The 15,742-nt window shown below is 45.4% G+C and overlaps 1 protein-coding gene across 1 annotated transcript; it reads right to left on the bottom strand.

The window, feature by feature from the left end:
• Positions 1-411: 411 nt before the first annotated feature.
• SLITRK5 (SLIT and NTRK like family member 5) lies at positions 412-6,807 on the bottom strand. Its single transcript, XM_049853213.1, has 2 exons — positions 6,783-6,807; positions 412-3,630 (listed from the first exon to the last, which is right to left on the bottom strand). Exon 2 carries the CDS (start codon positions 3,620-3,622, stop codon positions 740-742), a length of 2,883 nt encoding a protein of 960 aa, XP_049709170.1. The 5' UTR covers positions 3,623-3,630; positions 6,783-6,807; the 3' UTR covers positions 412-739.
• Positions 6,808-15,742: the final 8,935 nt, after the last annotated feature.

Raw genomic sequence — 15,742 nt, 5'->3', positions numbered from 1 at the left:
ATAGTGAAGGAAAGAGAAATGCTAAATGTGCATATAAAAATAGGTGCTACAATAAAATATTTGTATATTTCATCAATAAGTTATTTTGACTAATCAATTATGGATCATATAGCTCTGTAATTTTAATGATTTGTCCACATCTATGGTGATCCTTCCAAGATCACAATACTTCTGTGTGTTGTTTAATTCAAATGTCCAGAATGCGTACAAACACATCCTTTAAAAAGAAAGGGAAGAAATGAGGAAGGGAAGGGGGGGAGGAGAAAACAAACTTTCCGTTCAAGTTGGGGTGTGCTAAGTCTCCCCCAAAAAAGCCATTTAGACCCACCCACGGCTTAAAGGGGTAGAAGGGCGGGGCAAAGGGAGCAAAAAGAGCAAGACGAGAATCTATGCGCAGCCATCTTTCACCATTTTTAGCACTTGCAACCACTACCAAAATGACGGGGGACCCTTAGCGAGTCACCCGCGCAGCTAATTGCCCTCCATTACGCCCTTCTCTCTTTCTCCGCCACACGAAAGTAGAGAAAGCGATGTGCCCAGTTTACACCAATATTTCCCACGTGAAAAATGAAAAGGAAATTGCACACCCTTTCAGTATCTTCCGCCAAAGCTGAGAATCCCGTGCCAAGGCACTTCACCCTAAATGCTGAAACAACACAATCAAATTTGTGTTCACCGTGTGTGTCCGCTTGCTTGTTTGTTTGAAATGCAAAAGCTCCAAGGGAGTTTCTCTGGTTTTTTAGAATTGGCTAAATGTGGTCTGTTTTTCCAGCACTTCGAGGTAGTCCGGCTCAACGTTTAGTTTTGCTTTTAACTCCAGATACTCGTTCCGGTTGGGTTCTACAAAGACAGCACTGGGGGGGCTGTAGAGCACCGGTTCCCGCAGCCTGCTGTCCCCAGCCCCCGGGTGCAAATACTGATGGGGGCGCCTCAAGTCATAATTCGGGGAGAAAGTGTAAGCAGCTGGGCTGCACGGGAATTTGGGATATTCCGGGAGGCTATTGCCGGCGGGGGTTGAGGAGCAGTGTTTGTCTGGTTCTAAAATACCCCTGTAAAAGCGGTCGGCGTCCTGCACCGGCGACAGCAGGTCCTCCCGGGGCTCGATGGTGCTGACGCTGTAGGCGGGGCTCCGCAAGTGGTGGCCTTCCCGCCTCTCCTCCTCTCCGGGCTGCAGCTGCAGGGCCGGTGGGGGCGGCTGCGAGGCCTGCTGCGGGGGCTGTTGTGGCTGCGCCGGCGGCTGCTGCTGCAGGTGGTGGTCGCTGCTGTAGCTGACCTTGAGCTCGTGCAGGTCTTTGTAATCCTCCACGGAGTTGCCCTCTCGGGAGCGGTAGATGGGGTTTTTGCACATGTGGCCCAGCGGGTGGGGGATGTACTCGTACACGTGGCCCGCGGGCGTCTTCACCTTGGGGAGCGCGGGCCCCCGATGGTGCACGTGCGCGTGCGGGTGGCCGCCCGCGCTGCCGCCGCCGCTGTACACGCTGTACTGCATGTTGAAGGAGCTCACGTCCGAGTTGTTGGTGCTGGTGGGGTCGCTCTGGTTCTTCTTCCTGCGCTTCATGACCAGCACGAAGAGCCCGGCGGCCACAAAGACGGACATGATGAAGACCAGCAGCAGGCTGAGGATCAACACGGACAGGGGAACCGACGACGCACCTCCGCCTGCGCCCAAGCCCGCGGGGCCCCCGGTGCTGTTTAGCCGGACGGCGGGGGTCACCACGCTGGTCCTCGCGGGGACCTGGATGGAGGAGGGCGTGGGCGTGGAAACCACCACATCCGAGTAGTCTGGACACAGCAACTCCGATTTAACGGAGCGCATGTCGGTCTCCGCGAACTTTTTGGGCGCCTTGCAGATCACCTCATCCACCAGGACGCCCACCTTGAGCTGCTCCACCCACAGCTTCATGCCCACCACGTCGCAGGTACAATCCCAAGGGTTGTCATGCAAGTCGATTTGGATGAGCGACTTCAGCTGGTCCAGAATTCCACTAACTGGCAAGGAGGTGAAGTGGTTGCTTCTCAGGTTGAGCCTGAGGAGGGTCAGGCCAGAGAAGACGCCTGAGGGCATGGCCTGCAGGAGGTTGTTATTCAGGAATAGCAGCTGGAGGTTCGGCACTGGGTCAAAAGTCCCAGACTGAATCTCGCGTATGAGATTGTACTGGAGGAAGAGATACTGCAGGCTCTGCAGGCCATAGAACAGCTCCGGGCTCAGCCTCTCGATCCTGTTGCCGTTCAGGTACAGGCGCCTCAAGTTAGTGAGATCACCGAAGGCGCGGTCCTGGATCAAGGAGATGCGGTTGTTGCCCAGGTGCAGGAGGTCCAGCCCCGTGGCCTCCAGGAAGTCGGTCCTGCGCACTGCGGCGATGTAGTTCTCGGTCAGATACATTTTCTTGGGGTTGTAGGGCTTGGGCTGCAGCTCAGCAATGCTCTCGATCTTGCGCTCCTGGCAGTTGACGTTGAGGCCCAGATCAGAGATCTGCAGGTTGCAAGTGCACGCGGTGGGACACTCCAAAGGCACCGGGGATTTGGTCTGGTAGGCAATGCTGGGGCCGTAGTTGCTGTAACCCAAGTCCTTGGAGGGCTGCCGAGAGGTGGGGCGCACCCTGGGCTTGTTGGGTTGGCGGGTCCCTTTAGGAGGCTTCAAGGGGGGTTTGTAAACAGCAGAAGACGACGTGGCCACGGAGTTCACCGAAGCAGGGGTGGTGTGTAAATACCCCGTGGTGCTCAAAGGCGTCTGTGGCCTCATCTCATAGTCCGAAATGAGTTTCCTTGGGCAAAGCTCCTGTTTGGACACCTCGTCCAAGTCCCGGCCATGTAAGCGGAAGGGCGTCTCACAAACCACATCCCCCACTAGGGCCGAGTAGGAGATGCTGTCCAACCAATCCTTGAGAGAGATCAGCTCACAGGAGCAATTCCAGGGGTTTTCCTCTAGCTGTAACTCCACAACTTTATCCATGTGCTGTAAGAGCCCCACATAGGGCAGAAGTTTCAGCCGGTTCCCCCGCAGGTCCAAGTGCGTTAAGGGCACAAAACGGAAAAGGTTGTTGGGTAAACTGGACAAGAGATTGTCATTGAGGATAAGCACCTGCAACAAATGCAGTTTCCCAAAAGCATTGGGTTCAATGACGCTTATGTAGTTGTAATCGACCTGTAGGTACTCCAGGTTCTCCAAGCCAAGGAAAGTGTCATCACGCAGAAGTTCCAGTTTATTATTGTTCAGATGCAGTCTCCTCAAACCCCGCAACCCATGGAAAGCCCCAGTCTCAATATCCTGGATGACATTGCTACCCAGATGCAAAATTGAAGCCCCAGTGTAATTGACAAACTCATTGGGATAAAGACGGTTCAAGAGGTTTCCAGACAACAAGAGGTGGTAGATTGGGAAACGGGGAGGACTAATTTCAGAGAGGCTGATGATTCCTCGATTTTCACAGCTCACAGTTAAAATGCCATCCTTTTCCTCACAAGGACATGCATTGTCACAGATTTCCCCATAGTAATCGATGGTTTCTGCACACGAAAGGAGGAGAGATGTTACAGCAAAGGCTAGAGTCTGCAGCATCCAGCTATGCATCTTTCTGTGAAGGTCTTGTTCCAAAGTTACTGGGGGGCAACAAGCGTGCATTTTACCTCCTGCAAGGGAGAGAGGAGAGAAGGAAACAACAGAACATGACCAAGATTTTAAGAGATCAGTCAGAAAGTCTCTCTCTCTCTCTCTCTTCCCTAACAGTGTTTCTCTGAAATCCAGGAGGAGGGAGTGTGCATGACAATCCTCCTCCCCTCTTGGTGGAATATCCACATACTCCAGACTTCATTAAAACCTGATATTCACTTTGATTTGAAGGTTGATTTCACCTCCTAATGAGTAAAACATGTTGTTTTTTACAAGATAAGGGCAGGTTAGATAAAGTCCCATTTTAGTCTTCTTCCCTACCCTCCTCCCCTTTCAAAACTAACCCATAAATATATATAAAATGGCTGTCAGTTCAGTTTCATGGCTCTAATTTAAGAAAAAAGAAGCACCATTTTACAAGATTCCCCCCCACCTATATCCAGCCCCCCTTCCTTCCTTTCAGAATCTCTTCGGTTAACAGTTCACCATGAGGGTCTCCCATTTTCACACAGAAGCAAGGAACCACAATACTTGGGCTATTTTAAACCGTGGCTGGAAATGCCAGGGTGGGAACCTAAAGAATACTTTTCAGAGGCAAAAAGGATGGAAGATAATGCATCAAAAGAAGCTCTTAAATCACCAATTGTCTTCCGGAGCTTTGCTTATGGAGAAAAACCGAGAAAGCTTTCTCTTTGACGGTGGATTTCGCTACCACGCTATTAAGCACATCAGCGTCCTAATTGCATGCACGGTGCCACTTAGCAGCGCTTCCCTGAGAGCACCCTGCGTCCACTTCTCATTGATCATGTCAGCGACGCTACCAAAACCGCATCTTTAAGCCACTGAAATAGTTATGCACGCTGGATTACAAAGAACTGAACGAAGGTATCCGCAATTCCAGAACACCTCCCGATACCTTGAGTTTAAAGAGGACGTTCTCACCGTTTACCGGGAATCAGCTGAAACTAAACCAAGGACCGGCGCCAAAGCCTCTCTTTACCTCGGATCCGCGTCTTTGCCACGGTATGCAAAACTAACCCTAATGAATTAGTGAGATTTGAACTGAACTACCACATCGCCAGAAGCCCCATCTTTGGAGTTGCTTATTACATTTAACTGTGAATGCTTTTTTTTTTTTTTTTTTTTTGATTTTAAGAGATAAAGGCACTCGGGCTGATTAAGAGGCAAAATAGAAAAAGTGGAGAGGACAGCAAGTGACATACGTCAGGGCTTTAATATTCGAATTTCATCTTTTTTAAGGGATCAGTCTGGCCCCCTCCCCCTTTGCCTTCTCGCTTTCTTTTTGTCCCCTTAAAGGCTTCCTTCGACTTCCTACTTCTGGTCGACAGTAGTCCTCATATAGCAAAGGACATAAAAGGAATGCGTGTGTGTGTGTGTGTGTGTGTGTGTTTTGGGTTGGTTAGCGGGAGAAGGGTGGGGGGCACATTTGGTGGAAATGCCCTTTTCCAGCAACCAAAGCCTTTCTCTGACCAACCTTGCCTCTGCTCACCACCGAAGTCTGATTTGAATCGCAACCCAAAACTAAAGCCAAGACATTTCTGAGACACAGGCTCAGGCCTGGAGACATTGCTCTTGATCCCTATTCAGACCCCAGCCCGCGTTTGAAAGCGCCCCTGCATTCACGCGCACATGTGGCAAGTGTGCCTGCGAATCATTCACGTGTGACCACCCAGACGTGTCGAGACAAATTGGATCCACAGTGCCTAAGTACCCGCGACCTCCCAACGAAGCGGCAAACGCCTCCCTACTTAAAAGCGGCAAAAAACACCACCCCCTACGAAAGGAAAACGTTTACCTGGAAATTCAGGCTCTCCGCTGGATCAATCTGCACATCCATTCAGCGGGGTTTGGGGCCCCTCCCCCTCCTTCCCTGTGCCTCCCAGCCCCCATCTGACAGCCCTTGGCAAATTGTGTCCGTCCGGCTGGTATTAAACTCGAGCGTTTACAACTTTAATTCAGCGCTGGTTAGCAAGGGTGGAAGAGCTTCCTCTCACCCCACTTCCCTGCCCCTCCTTCTTCCTATTAAAGAAGACCGAAATTTTGAGAAAATAAAGTTGAGGAAGGCTGGGGAAGGCTGACATTCTGAACGGGAAAAGCACCTCGGATGTAAATTCGCGGGTGCGCTGCACATTCTCACATTATCAGATTTTGGGGGGGGGTGGTGAGTAGGAGTGAGGCGCTGTATTCGTTTTCCTCCAGAGAATTTAGACCCTGACTCAACGCCTGCATATCCCCGCATTAAGCGGCGGGGAACCGCGCGGGCTGGAGCCCGGCGCCCAGGCCGGACCTGAGACTCCCAGCACAGCTGCCCGAACCGCGGCCCAGGCAGAAGCGCCCGGAGTTCAGGGCGCGAGCCTCCCCCTCCCCCACCCCGCCCCAAAGCAAGGAAGAAGGGGAGCGAGGAGAAGGAAGGAAAGCCACCCCGCCACACGCGCGCGCGCACACCCACACATGCACACACACACACACACACACACACGCGCGCACACACACACACAAGAGCCTCTTTCGCAAAGTAAACGGCAGACTTACCCCATCTCACATCTTCAGGGCCCACTCATCTTAGCAACCCTTTAAAATACCTCTTCGGGGTTTGCGCTGGGTTTCTGACGCCCAGGCAGGGCGACCAGGAGGCGAGCAGTGCATGTAGTCCGAGCGTTTGGAGAAAAGGGGTGTCCGGACGCCGCCAGCCCGGGGCCGCAGCGGTGCTGGCGGCCGCGGGCTCCGGGGCTCCCCCAGCGGCTCTCCTCGGCGCTCTCCGCGGTTGTCGGAGCGGGGAGCGGGCAGCTGGGTTGGGGTGGGGGAGGGAGAGCGGGGGGCGATCGCGAGCGGCGGGGGGCGAGGGGGGAGGGGCGGCGGAGGACCGGCTGGAGAGGCACCTCACGGTAGGGGCCGGAGCCCGAGCCGGGTGGGGCCGGGAGGGGGAGGTGTTGGTGGGGGTGCGGAGCCGGGGTGGGAGGGGGGTACAGACGCGAAGGCGGCTGCCTGGCACCGCCGGCCCCCGCCAACGTGACGGTCAACCCCTCCCAGCGCTCGCAACCGCTCACACTCAAGCTCCTTCGCACACTCGCACCCACCCGCGCCGCCACCGCCGAGCGATAGCGGGGTCCCGGCACCCACCGTTGCACACCCCTCCCGGGCGCGTACTTACAGTTCCCATCTGTATAGGGGGCAACTTTCTCCGAGCCAACACGGCCACCGCCCCCTCCAGCCGCCTCGGGCTCCTCACACCCTGTGGCCTTGGTTCGCGCCGGCCGGCCCTCCCCTCCCCCCCGCTCTTCGCGGCGCGGTCTTCACCACATTCCCCCGGTCAGTGGCGCACGCCCGGGGACGAGCCAGAGGGAGCGGGACGCGGGGGTGTGCGTGCACCACCAGGCTTCTTCTTGCAGCGCACACTGTACATGGTAGTGAGGGGGCGAGCGAAGGTGGCACCGGGCCCCTGGGCTGCTCCCGCGGCGGTAGCGGCGGTGGCTGCGGCTTCTGCGCTGTCCTCCGCCACCCGAGCCGCGGCGACCACCTCTTTCGGATCCCGCCGCCGCTGCCCCCGCGCGGCACCGCAGTCTCTGTAGTGTCCCTTAATTAGTATTTGAGCGGCTCCCGCATCCTCTTGCCCGTTTCATCGCTCCCGGGGTTGGCAGGACATCGCCAGGGGCTTTTCTCGATTCCTTCCCCTGATGCAGAACACGAGCGTCATTATTTGGAATTGTCTATCTCCAACATCCTTTGGGGGGTCTGGGGGCAGAAACAGCGCTCTTCTGCGCCTGTGGCGTGTCCCAGCGGCTCCACGGCTCTAGAAAACTCAGAGAAAGTCGCTTCTTCCCTCCACGGCGAAGAGGAGGGGGCCGCGCAGTAAGCGTCGCCGGGGTCTCTGGAACGTCTGCTCCGGCGGGGACGCAGGGCCCCGTCCCGTGCACTTGTTTATTGTCGCGCCACCGGTGCAAGCCAAGCTGCAGCAGACATGATGGGCCCGGGGCGAAGCGAGCCCTTCGCGGCCGATAGATGGCAGCCGAGGGCGACGGCGTCCCCGGGCTCTGGCGGCGCAGCCGGAGACCCCGTTGGATGTCACGTTCGTGGGAGACAGAGGAGTCTTGGACCATGTGCGTAACACAAGCGTGGGACCGTGCAGTACTCGGATTGAGAGAGGGCGGAGTGGAAATAACCCCGACAGTGCCAGGTGTGTTGGTGGTCAGGGACAGATGATTCCGGCCCTGTGGTGATCACCTGCCTTTCTCCTGCCTTTTAGAATAGTAGAAGCCAGGCTGCTGTCTCTTGTGCGTTAGCGTAAAGGACCCTGGAAGAGGGAGTGGCTCATACTAACTGCAAACAAGGGCGCTTTTTTATTATTATTATTTTTTTAATTATGTTTTGTAGGTATGTCTTGGCAATACAAGGGAATGTGAACGATTTTCAGAGAGAATGTGAATATATTTGGTGTGTACTAAAAAGCTGGAAAACCCCTAAATAAATACAGTATCGATAGAAAGCGAGTTTCTTGAAGAGTTACCTGCTAAACTCCACTAGCGTCATCTCTACAGTAAGTATTCCTGGCTCTTTCCGTGCAACCGGATGCCTCTCTCCCCGAAAGGGGATTCTTCACATCCATAAGATGTGTTTTCAGTGTTTGTAATATTAGACCTGCAGCGCATCCCATGCGTAGAAGAAAAGTTGATCACAGTAAGTGGTCCAGTGCAGGCTGAGTGAATATATACCTGCTCCTTTGATAACCGGGTAGTTTTACCATGGAAATATATTTTACTTTGAAATTAAAGTAGTTTCGTAGTTTCCTTTGGGATCATTTTAAACATACCAGATACTGTCGAATTCCTGATATTATTTCTGATAATATTAGGGTTATAATATTCTGATTAAATATATGGTTAATATAGATTATGACATATATATCCACAAACATACATCTTTTCACATCCTCAATATACATGTTGCTTTAGAATTATTCATTTAGACGTGGTGGTGAATATTGCAGCCTCCTGAGGTTTAGCAACATTTCTTGGCATTTCCTCTGAAAATTGTTGTGCAAATATTAGTTAAGTCGTAAACACCTTATTTGGAGCCAACTTTGTTTAAATTTAAGGCATGGGCAAGGAAGAGGAAGAAAAATAATCTGTAATGCAGATAATAAAAATATTGAGTCCTATCAGTAGCATAATTTTCGATGCTGGTAAGTTCAACTCTATAGAAGTTCTGAAAGGATACAAAGTGACTTAATTGTTGGGCTTCTCAGAATAGCTTAAATATAGCTATTTTTGTTCATTAATTTGTTGCTTTCCTAAACCTTTATAATTGCATTTAATATCAAATGTTTAGTTGAATTTGGATTTGTGATATTTTATGTTACATATTCATTTTCCTAATTAAAATAAACTATTAAACTAAGAAGTGTTAAGCATGCTTGCAGTTAATTTAGGTTATCGTTTTGTGGTTCAAATGAATAAAAAAAATTTTTTTTTTTTTTTTAAGTGATGAAAACTTTGACCATTAACTCATTACTGGATGGCCTGAGAAGCCGCTATTACTTGGTACCACTAGGTGTCTCCATAAGCTGCTATGTAAAATAGGAAACTGCATTTTGAGAAAATACTGTGATGAAAAGACCAGACAGAAGAACAGGGGAGGGAAAACATCATGAAAATAAGGAAAAGCCTGTAGTCTCCTATTTGCTTTGCCTGTTAACTATTGCTGAGAAAAGACATAAATGAATCCTGCAACAGTGATCAAATTCGAGCCAAGACTTTTTATCCACGTGAACAAATACATCTGTTGAAGTCTATGTAATGTACAGTCATGCGTATACATGCCTGCACACAGTAACTCAAATACGCAGCCATTTAAATACACGTGCATGCCTAAACGCATTTGAGAAATGGACAATAAAATGTTAGAGCAAGTAGATCTCCCTAGAATAAAGATTACTAATACTAAATTAAACATTACGTGGTTTTGTTGGATGTGAGAAGCTGAGAATCTTTGTCTAAGTGTTTCTGATGATATTTGTGCATGTTATAGTTAGCTTATGAGGTAGCATCATCATACATACATATGATGTATGGTAATATATTGGTTATACTTAGTGTAAATGATAGCTATAATTTGATACCTGAATATTATGGTTTAAATTTGAACTAAAATTAGCACACTCGTCACTTGAAATTTACTATACATTCTTGTGAATTCATGTTTACCATTGTCTGGAATGACTGAGTGCTCTATAGATCATTTGGAGGAATTCCTATATTAAATGCCTCTTTTTAAAAAATATTATATTTTTGTATCACTGAATATTTTCTTTAGAACTTCACAATGCTTAGCCAAGAATGTTATTGCCTCATGAAACAATCTAATGGGAATTATAAACAAGGAAATTATTTGATTATGATGATTAGAGTTCATAAGTATTGCTCACTATCCCTTGAAATCTAAGGCCAGTGCTGCTTTCATTTCTTTTGTTAGTCTAACTAGTGGGTTAAGATGATGGAATTCTAATGCTAGATTCCAGACCCTTCCAAAATCAGCTATAATAATTCTGTGGCAGCAATTGGTAAGAAGCCTGTACAACCCAGTTTAGCAAATGGTAAATTTTTCATATCTAAATTAAAGCGTGTATATTTTTAAAGTTTTGAAACTGCAGTTATATAAACCTAAAAGGAGATAATAAAAGTTCCTCGGGAGGGAAAAATGAGTCATCATTTATGATTATTTCTATTTGGAATTGCTAAACTAAACATCATAAACATTATTGCTTTGACTAGTCTGATGCATTTGGAATTCCAATAATCAAAATATCATGCAGTGATATTTATAAAATCTAAAATGAGCAGCTAAACTAATTTCACTGAGCTTATTTATTCCCTTATAAAAAACCTTATAGACTGAATTAATTATTTTTTGTCTTAGAAATATGCTCTAGAAGTATAACAGAAAGATGGGCATAAAATAGGCAGCTTTCTTCCTTGCTTCATCGAGTTCCTTATAGATGAACTCTCATATCTTTTGATAGAATTGCATATTGAAACATCCTCTTTGGAGGGCCAATTGAAAGTATCTACCAAAGTTTAAAATGCATGCCTTTTGAACAATTACATATTCAGAAATTATCCTACATGTCTATCAAAGTAGTATGTACAAAACATTGTGTAAGAAGACACTCACTGTTACAGATGCTTGCAAATGCATCTAATGTAAGTGACTAAGAACAACCTAAAAAGCTGGTAAAATGAAAAGATTCATCCATACCTTGGAATAGTGTTCTACCTTTAGCAACAGTGTCTATAGGAGTAGTGTTCTGTCATTACTAACAGTGTATACAGCATCACCTATACACACAGGGAGAGAGAGAGAGACTTGTAAGTGACAGAGTAAAAGCTTGAATAAGCACAGAATCTTTCTGGAAGGAGACACACTCCCAAATCCCGTAATGGTGGTTGCCTCTTGGAAAAAAAGTGGGGAGTCTTGGGTAGAATGGAGATTGACTTTTCACTACATACTCTATTTTTTACTATTTGAAAATTTTCAATTTACATGCACATTCCCAATAAAAATTAAAATTATTTGTACTTGAAAAATAAGCATAATATTTGGAAGAAACATATGAGAAGGGATGAAGACCATGTCCCTAAATTGATTTCTCTCCTGAACTTCTAAAAATGATTATATTTTTATAAGACATGTTACTGTCAATGGAGAAACTAAATATAATTCTAAATATATTACTGTAAATTATTTAGTTAATATGTTTTATCTTCCTAGCTCTTATATGTGACATTCAATTCAATTTTATTGCCAATTCTAAGCTATCTTCTTTATCTTCACTATACAGAACCATGCTATACATGGGAACATTAGCTTCATTTGATACTATGGTGGGTGAAGGGAACAATCAAAATTGTACAGATAACAAGTGACAACACCTGAAATTGTCAGAAACAGCTCTTCACTGCTATCTGCAGGAAGATGACTGAGTGACCAAATGTGACATATTTTAAATACACAAACTGTCATCAGAACCTGTTAGAACAACCTAAATAGAACAAAGGCTGTTGCCATCTGTGATTTGCGTTGAAATATGCACATTCCAACGGGACAAGAGATGGTCTTATTATATAGCTGGATTAGCTTTTCTATGTACCTTTCTATGAAAACTATGATTTGTTTTGGGATCCATTTGTTCTTAGTTGTCACATCTTCTCTAGTCATTCAAGGCCAAACCAACATTACGTCATATCTGTATCTTCTGTGTCTTATCTAATTTTTCAAGGAGCCCTGGTGGCATAGTGGCTATAGCGCTCAGCTGCTAATTGAAAAGTCAGCAGTTAGAACCCAGCAGCTGTTCCATGGGAGAAAGATATGGCAGTCTGCAGCCTTGGAAACCCTATGGAGCAATTCTACTCTGTCCTGTAGGGTCGCTGTGAGTCACAGTTGACTCAACGGCAATGGGTTATCTAATTTTTCAAAGAAAAACAATTCATCATCCCAAAAAACAGATTCATCACAAAAATTTCAGAGGGACTGTTGCTTTTATGAGATTGTCTAAATTGACTGTGCTTTAATTATCCAACTTTATCAAGAGAAATCCTCCACCTAGCAGGAAACTCCCATAATCTCTCTATACTCAAAATAAATCAACCTTTACCCCAGCTCCAAAACTGCTGCTGCTCTTTCATAGAAAAGGGTTTTCACTTTTATCTGTTGTTCTAGAGAATTTACCATAATTCTTCCCTCCATCAGAGACAGATCTGTATCCACTCTAACCAACTTTCCAGACTTGCTCATCTTAATATTCTCTTGCATATCTGGTGCTTCGTACAAATACGCAGTATTGCTATTTCCTGCTTAATGTTGATGTTGTTGGCTTCTGAAATAGATTACCAGTCCTTACTGAGAAAAGACTTTTATTTTCGTGTTTATTACATCTTCAATCACAAGAAAAATAAGCTCCAGAAAACGCATGATAAATACTTGTCCATTTATGAATTTATTCATTCAACACACATTTATTTAGTACCAAGCCTGGGTGGTGCAAGCAGTTGGCCATATAGGTTAATAACCTAACTGTTGGTGGCTCCAACCTACCCAGTGGCTCTACAGGAAGAAAGACCTGGAGAACTGCTTCCATAAAGATCACAGCTAAGAAAACCCTATGGGGCAATTCAACTCTGTAACACGTGGGAAAACCGTGAGTTGGAATCAGCTGGACTACAATGGCAATGGGTATCGTGTGGCAGAGCTTGTTTTTTATGTTAGAGATAAAAGTGATTGATTCATATCAGGGTAGTTAAATGATTACAAAGATACTTAGACTTTCTGAGAAGTCAGCTACCTTCTCTTGTCAAAATAAATGAAATTCAATGTATAAAAACACTAATGCAATGATGGAAATAATCTGTATCTGTGCTGCCAGTATGATAGCCATTAGCCGCATACGGCTATTGAATAACTGAAATGTGGGTGGTGTGACAGAGGAAAAAAAAAATTAATTTTAATTTATTTAAATTTAAATGGCACATGCAGCTAGTGGATACCATATTGGACATTGAAGCCCCAGAATATAAATTCCTAGAAGTTTGAAACTGTCTTTCTTGTGCTGTTCTGGGATACCTTGGAAATCCAATCAATATGAACAGCTGCATCCAGGAGTAATGATGGTGATTATGACACCCTCAATAAATAAGGACAATTATGAGTCACATTTGGCAAGGGTCCCGATTTGCATTCTGTTGCAGATCTCTATTCAATTCACTTAAATTGCGTTTAGTTGAAGGCATCTACCATTCTTTCAAAGATCTCAAGACATTTTGCATGCATTTCAAAATTCCTCATCACAACCTTATAAAGAAGGAAAGGTAGATTATTTTAAATCAATCGTATTTTATTAGGAAGGTAAGTGCCTTTTTATGCATGATGAAGTGCTCTTTAAAGTACTTTTCTCCAGATTACACAATGAGATTTTAGTAGAAGAAGGAAAGTCCTAAATGAGTATTTTGCTTCAGGAATTTCCTGGAACAGGCTTTTTGTTCAGAGGAGTCTGTCAGCTAGTAAAACAAAAACAAAAACAAAAAACAAAAAAACTATACTTGAGCTCTTGCATTCCATCTATTTGAATACAAAAGCTCCATTTTACAGTGTAATGTTGTTTGTACGGAAACTCTGGGGGCATAGTGGTGAAGTGCTACAGCTGCTAACCAAGAGGTCAGCAGTTCAGATCCGCCAGGTGCTCCTTGGAAACTCTACGGGGCAGTTCTGCTCTGTCCTGTAGGGTTGCTACGAGTCAGAATCTACTCGATGGCAGTGGGTTTTTGGTTTGGTTGCTTGTACAATTAGACTGGGCAGAGTTTGACCAGTAGATTGTAATTAATGAAGGTATAGAAAGCAAATATGACCTCTAATTTCCATGAAGATTTGGATAAATTTCATTTTCAAAATCATATATTTGAATCAAATCTGTGACAGCTTGGCAACCACTCCTATTCACAACAGATTATTGTAATTTCTTAAGATTAAATTTTATTTTTAAATTAATGTATCTAAAATGTTAGTAAGATAATTGACCTGTATTTCCAGTATCATTCTTACATGGGCAAGATTTTGCTTACAGCTTCAGAAGAAGCAATAATTGCTTAAGTCCTTTAAGTCCAAAATAATTAGGAAGCCATGTGGCCCAGATCGGTAAAGTGTTTCTCAGGTCTTAACTCCGTTCTGGACTCTGGCTTTGCATTAATTATGTACTTGCATTTATGAAGACACCTTTCTCAGTTCCGCTCCTGCTGCCACCTAGTTGGTTCTGACTCATAGCGACCCTATAGGACAGAGTAGAACTGCCCTAAGGGTTTCCAAGGAGCGGCTGCCGATCTTTTGAATAGCAGCCAAGCTCTTAACCACTGTGCCATCAGGGCTCCCCCTTTTCTGAGTATAACACGTTTTCTATGTGTTAAGAAGTTACTGAACTTTCTCTTCCACGGACCATATGACTACTGCAAATATTAATCAAATGATAATATGTAATTTCCTTGGAAGAAAGATAGCATATAATTATTACTCTTAAATTATACTTTATTGATCTTATCCTAAAATTTAAAATCTATTTTCATTTAAACAAATATTGTCAATGAAATGTTGCCGTGTGCCCTTGAGCGGATTCCAAGTCATAGCGACCCTATGTGACAAAGTAGAACTGCCCCATAGACTTCCCTAGGCTGTGATCTTTACAGGAGCAGATTGCCAGGTCTTGGCCCACCTGCTGCCATTCCCCAGAGCTCTTAAGTGGGTTCGAACTACAGATTGTTCAGTTAGAAAACAAGCACTTAACCATTGTGCCATCAGGACTCCTTGTAAATGGAATACTGACTTCTAAATGCTGTGCCTTCGTGAAACAGATCTATGGCAGCTAAGTTTTTGTTTCATATTACGTGATGCATTTATAGCCCGTGATCAAAAACATTCCATCACTCTAATGAAGCTTTTATAGTGACACTACATTCATAGTTATTGTCATATTACATATTACTATGTATACTGAAATTTTAATTGGTTGTAATATATTCCAGTGAACAAACAATTTGGTTTTGGATAGCCTGTATGATATGCACAATTCATTCTTCAATTAATCTGTGTCCTTTATTGCTGTATTATATGGATAGTGACTGATGCGCAGATAGACTTCGATGGATGACTGCACTACCACTACACATACGCTGATTCTTATGAATTCTTTTCTATGTATCTTCATATTTAAAATATTTAATTATAGCATTAATGAAGGATCCCTGGTGGTGCAGCAGTTCAGCCCTCGGATACCAACCAAAAGGTCAAAGGTCAGCAGTTGGAGCCATCAGCCACTCCACGTAAGAAAAGACCTGGCAATCTGCTCCCATAAATATTACAGCCTAGGAAACCCTGTGGAGCAGTTGTACTCTGTCATATAGGGTCGCTATGAATCAAAATCGACTTGAGGGCACACAAAAACATAACATTAATATTTTAGCATTTAGAAGTAGTCTTGTATACACCGTCCTTGGTGTATATAGAGAAATGGAGGCCGAACTGATATCTCCATAAGAGTAGGAATCTGACTGGAGTTTTAATTTGTAATATGATTTT

This window comes from Elephas maximus, chromosome 14, assembly GCF_024166365.1.
Source record: "Elephas maximus indicus isolate mEleMax1 chromosome 14, mEleMax1 primary haplotype, whole genome shotgun sequence".
In the NCBI taxonomy this organism is placed as follows: Eukaryota; Metazoa; Chordata; class Mammalia; order Proboscidea; family Elephantidae; genus Elephas; species Elephas maximus.
The sequence above is the reverse complement of the archived record's forward strand: the minus strand, read 5'-3'. Positions and strand labels throughout refer to the sequence as shown.

Bases quoted from the DNA above. Each gene is read 5' to 3' on its own strand.
- SLITRK5 (XM_049853213.1), bottom strand. From the start codon at position 3,622: ATGCACGCTTGTTGCCCCCCAGTAACTTTGGAACAAGACCTTCACAGA.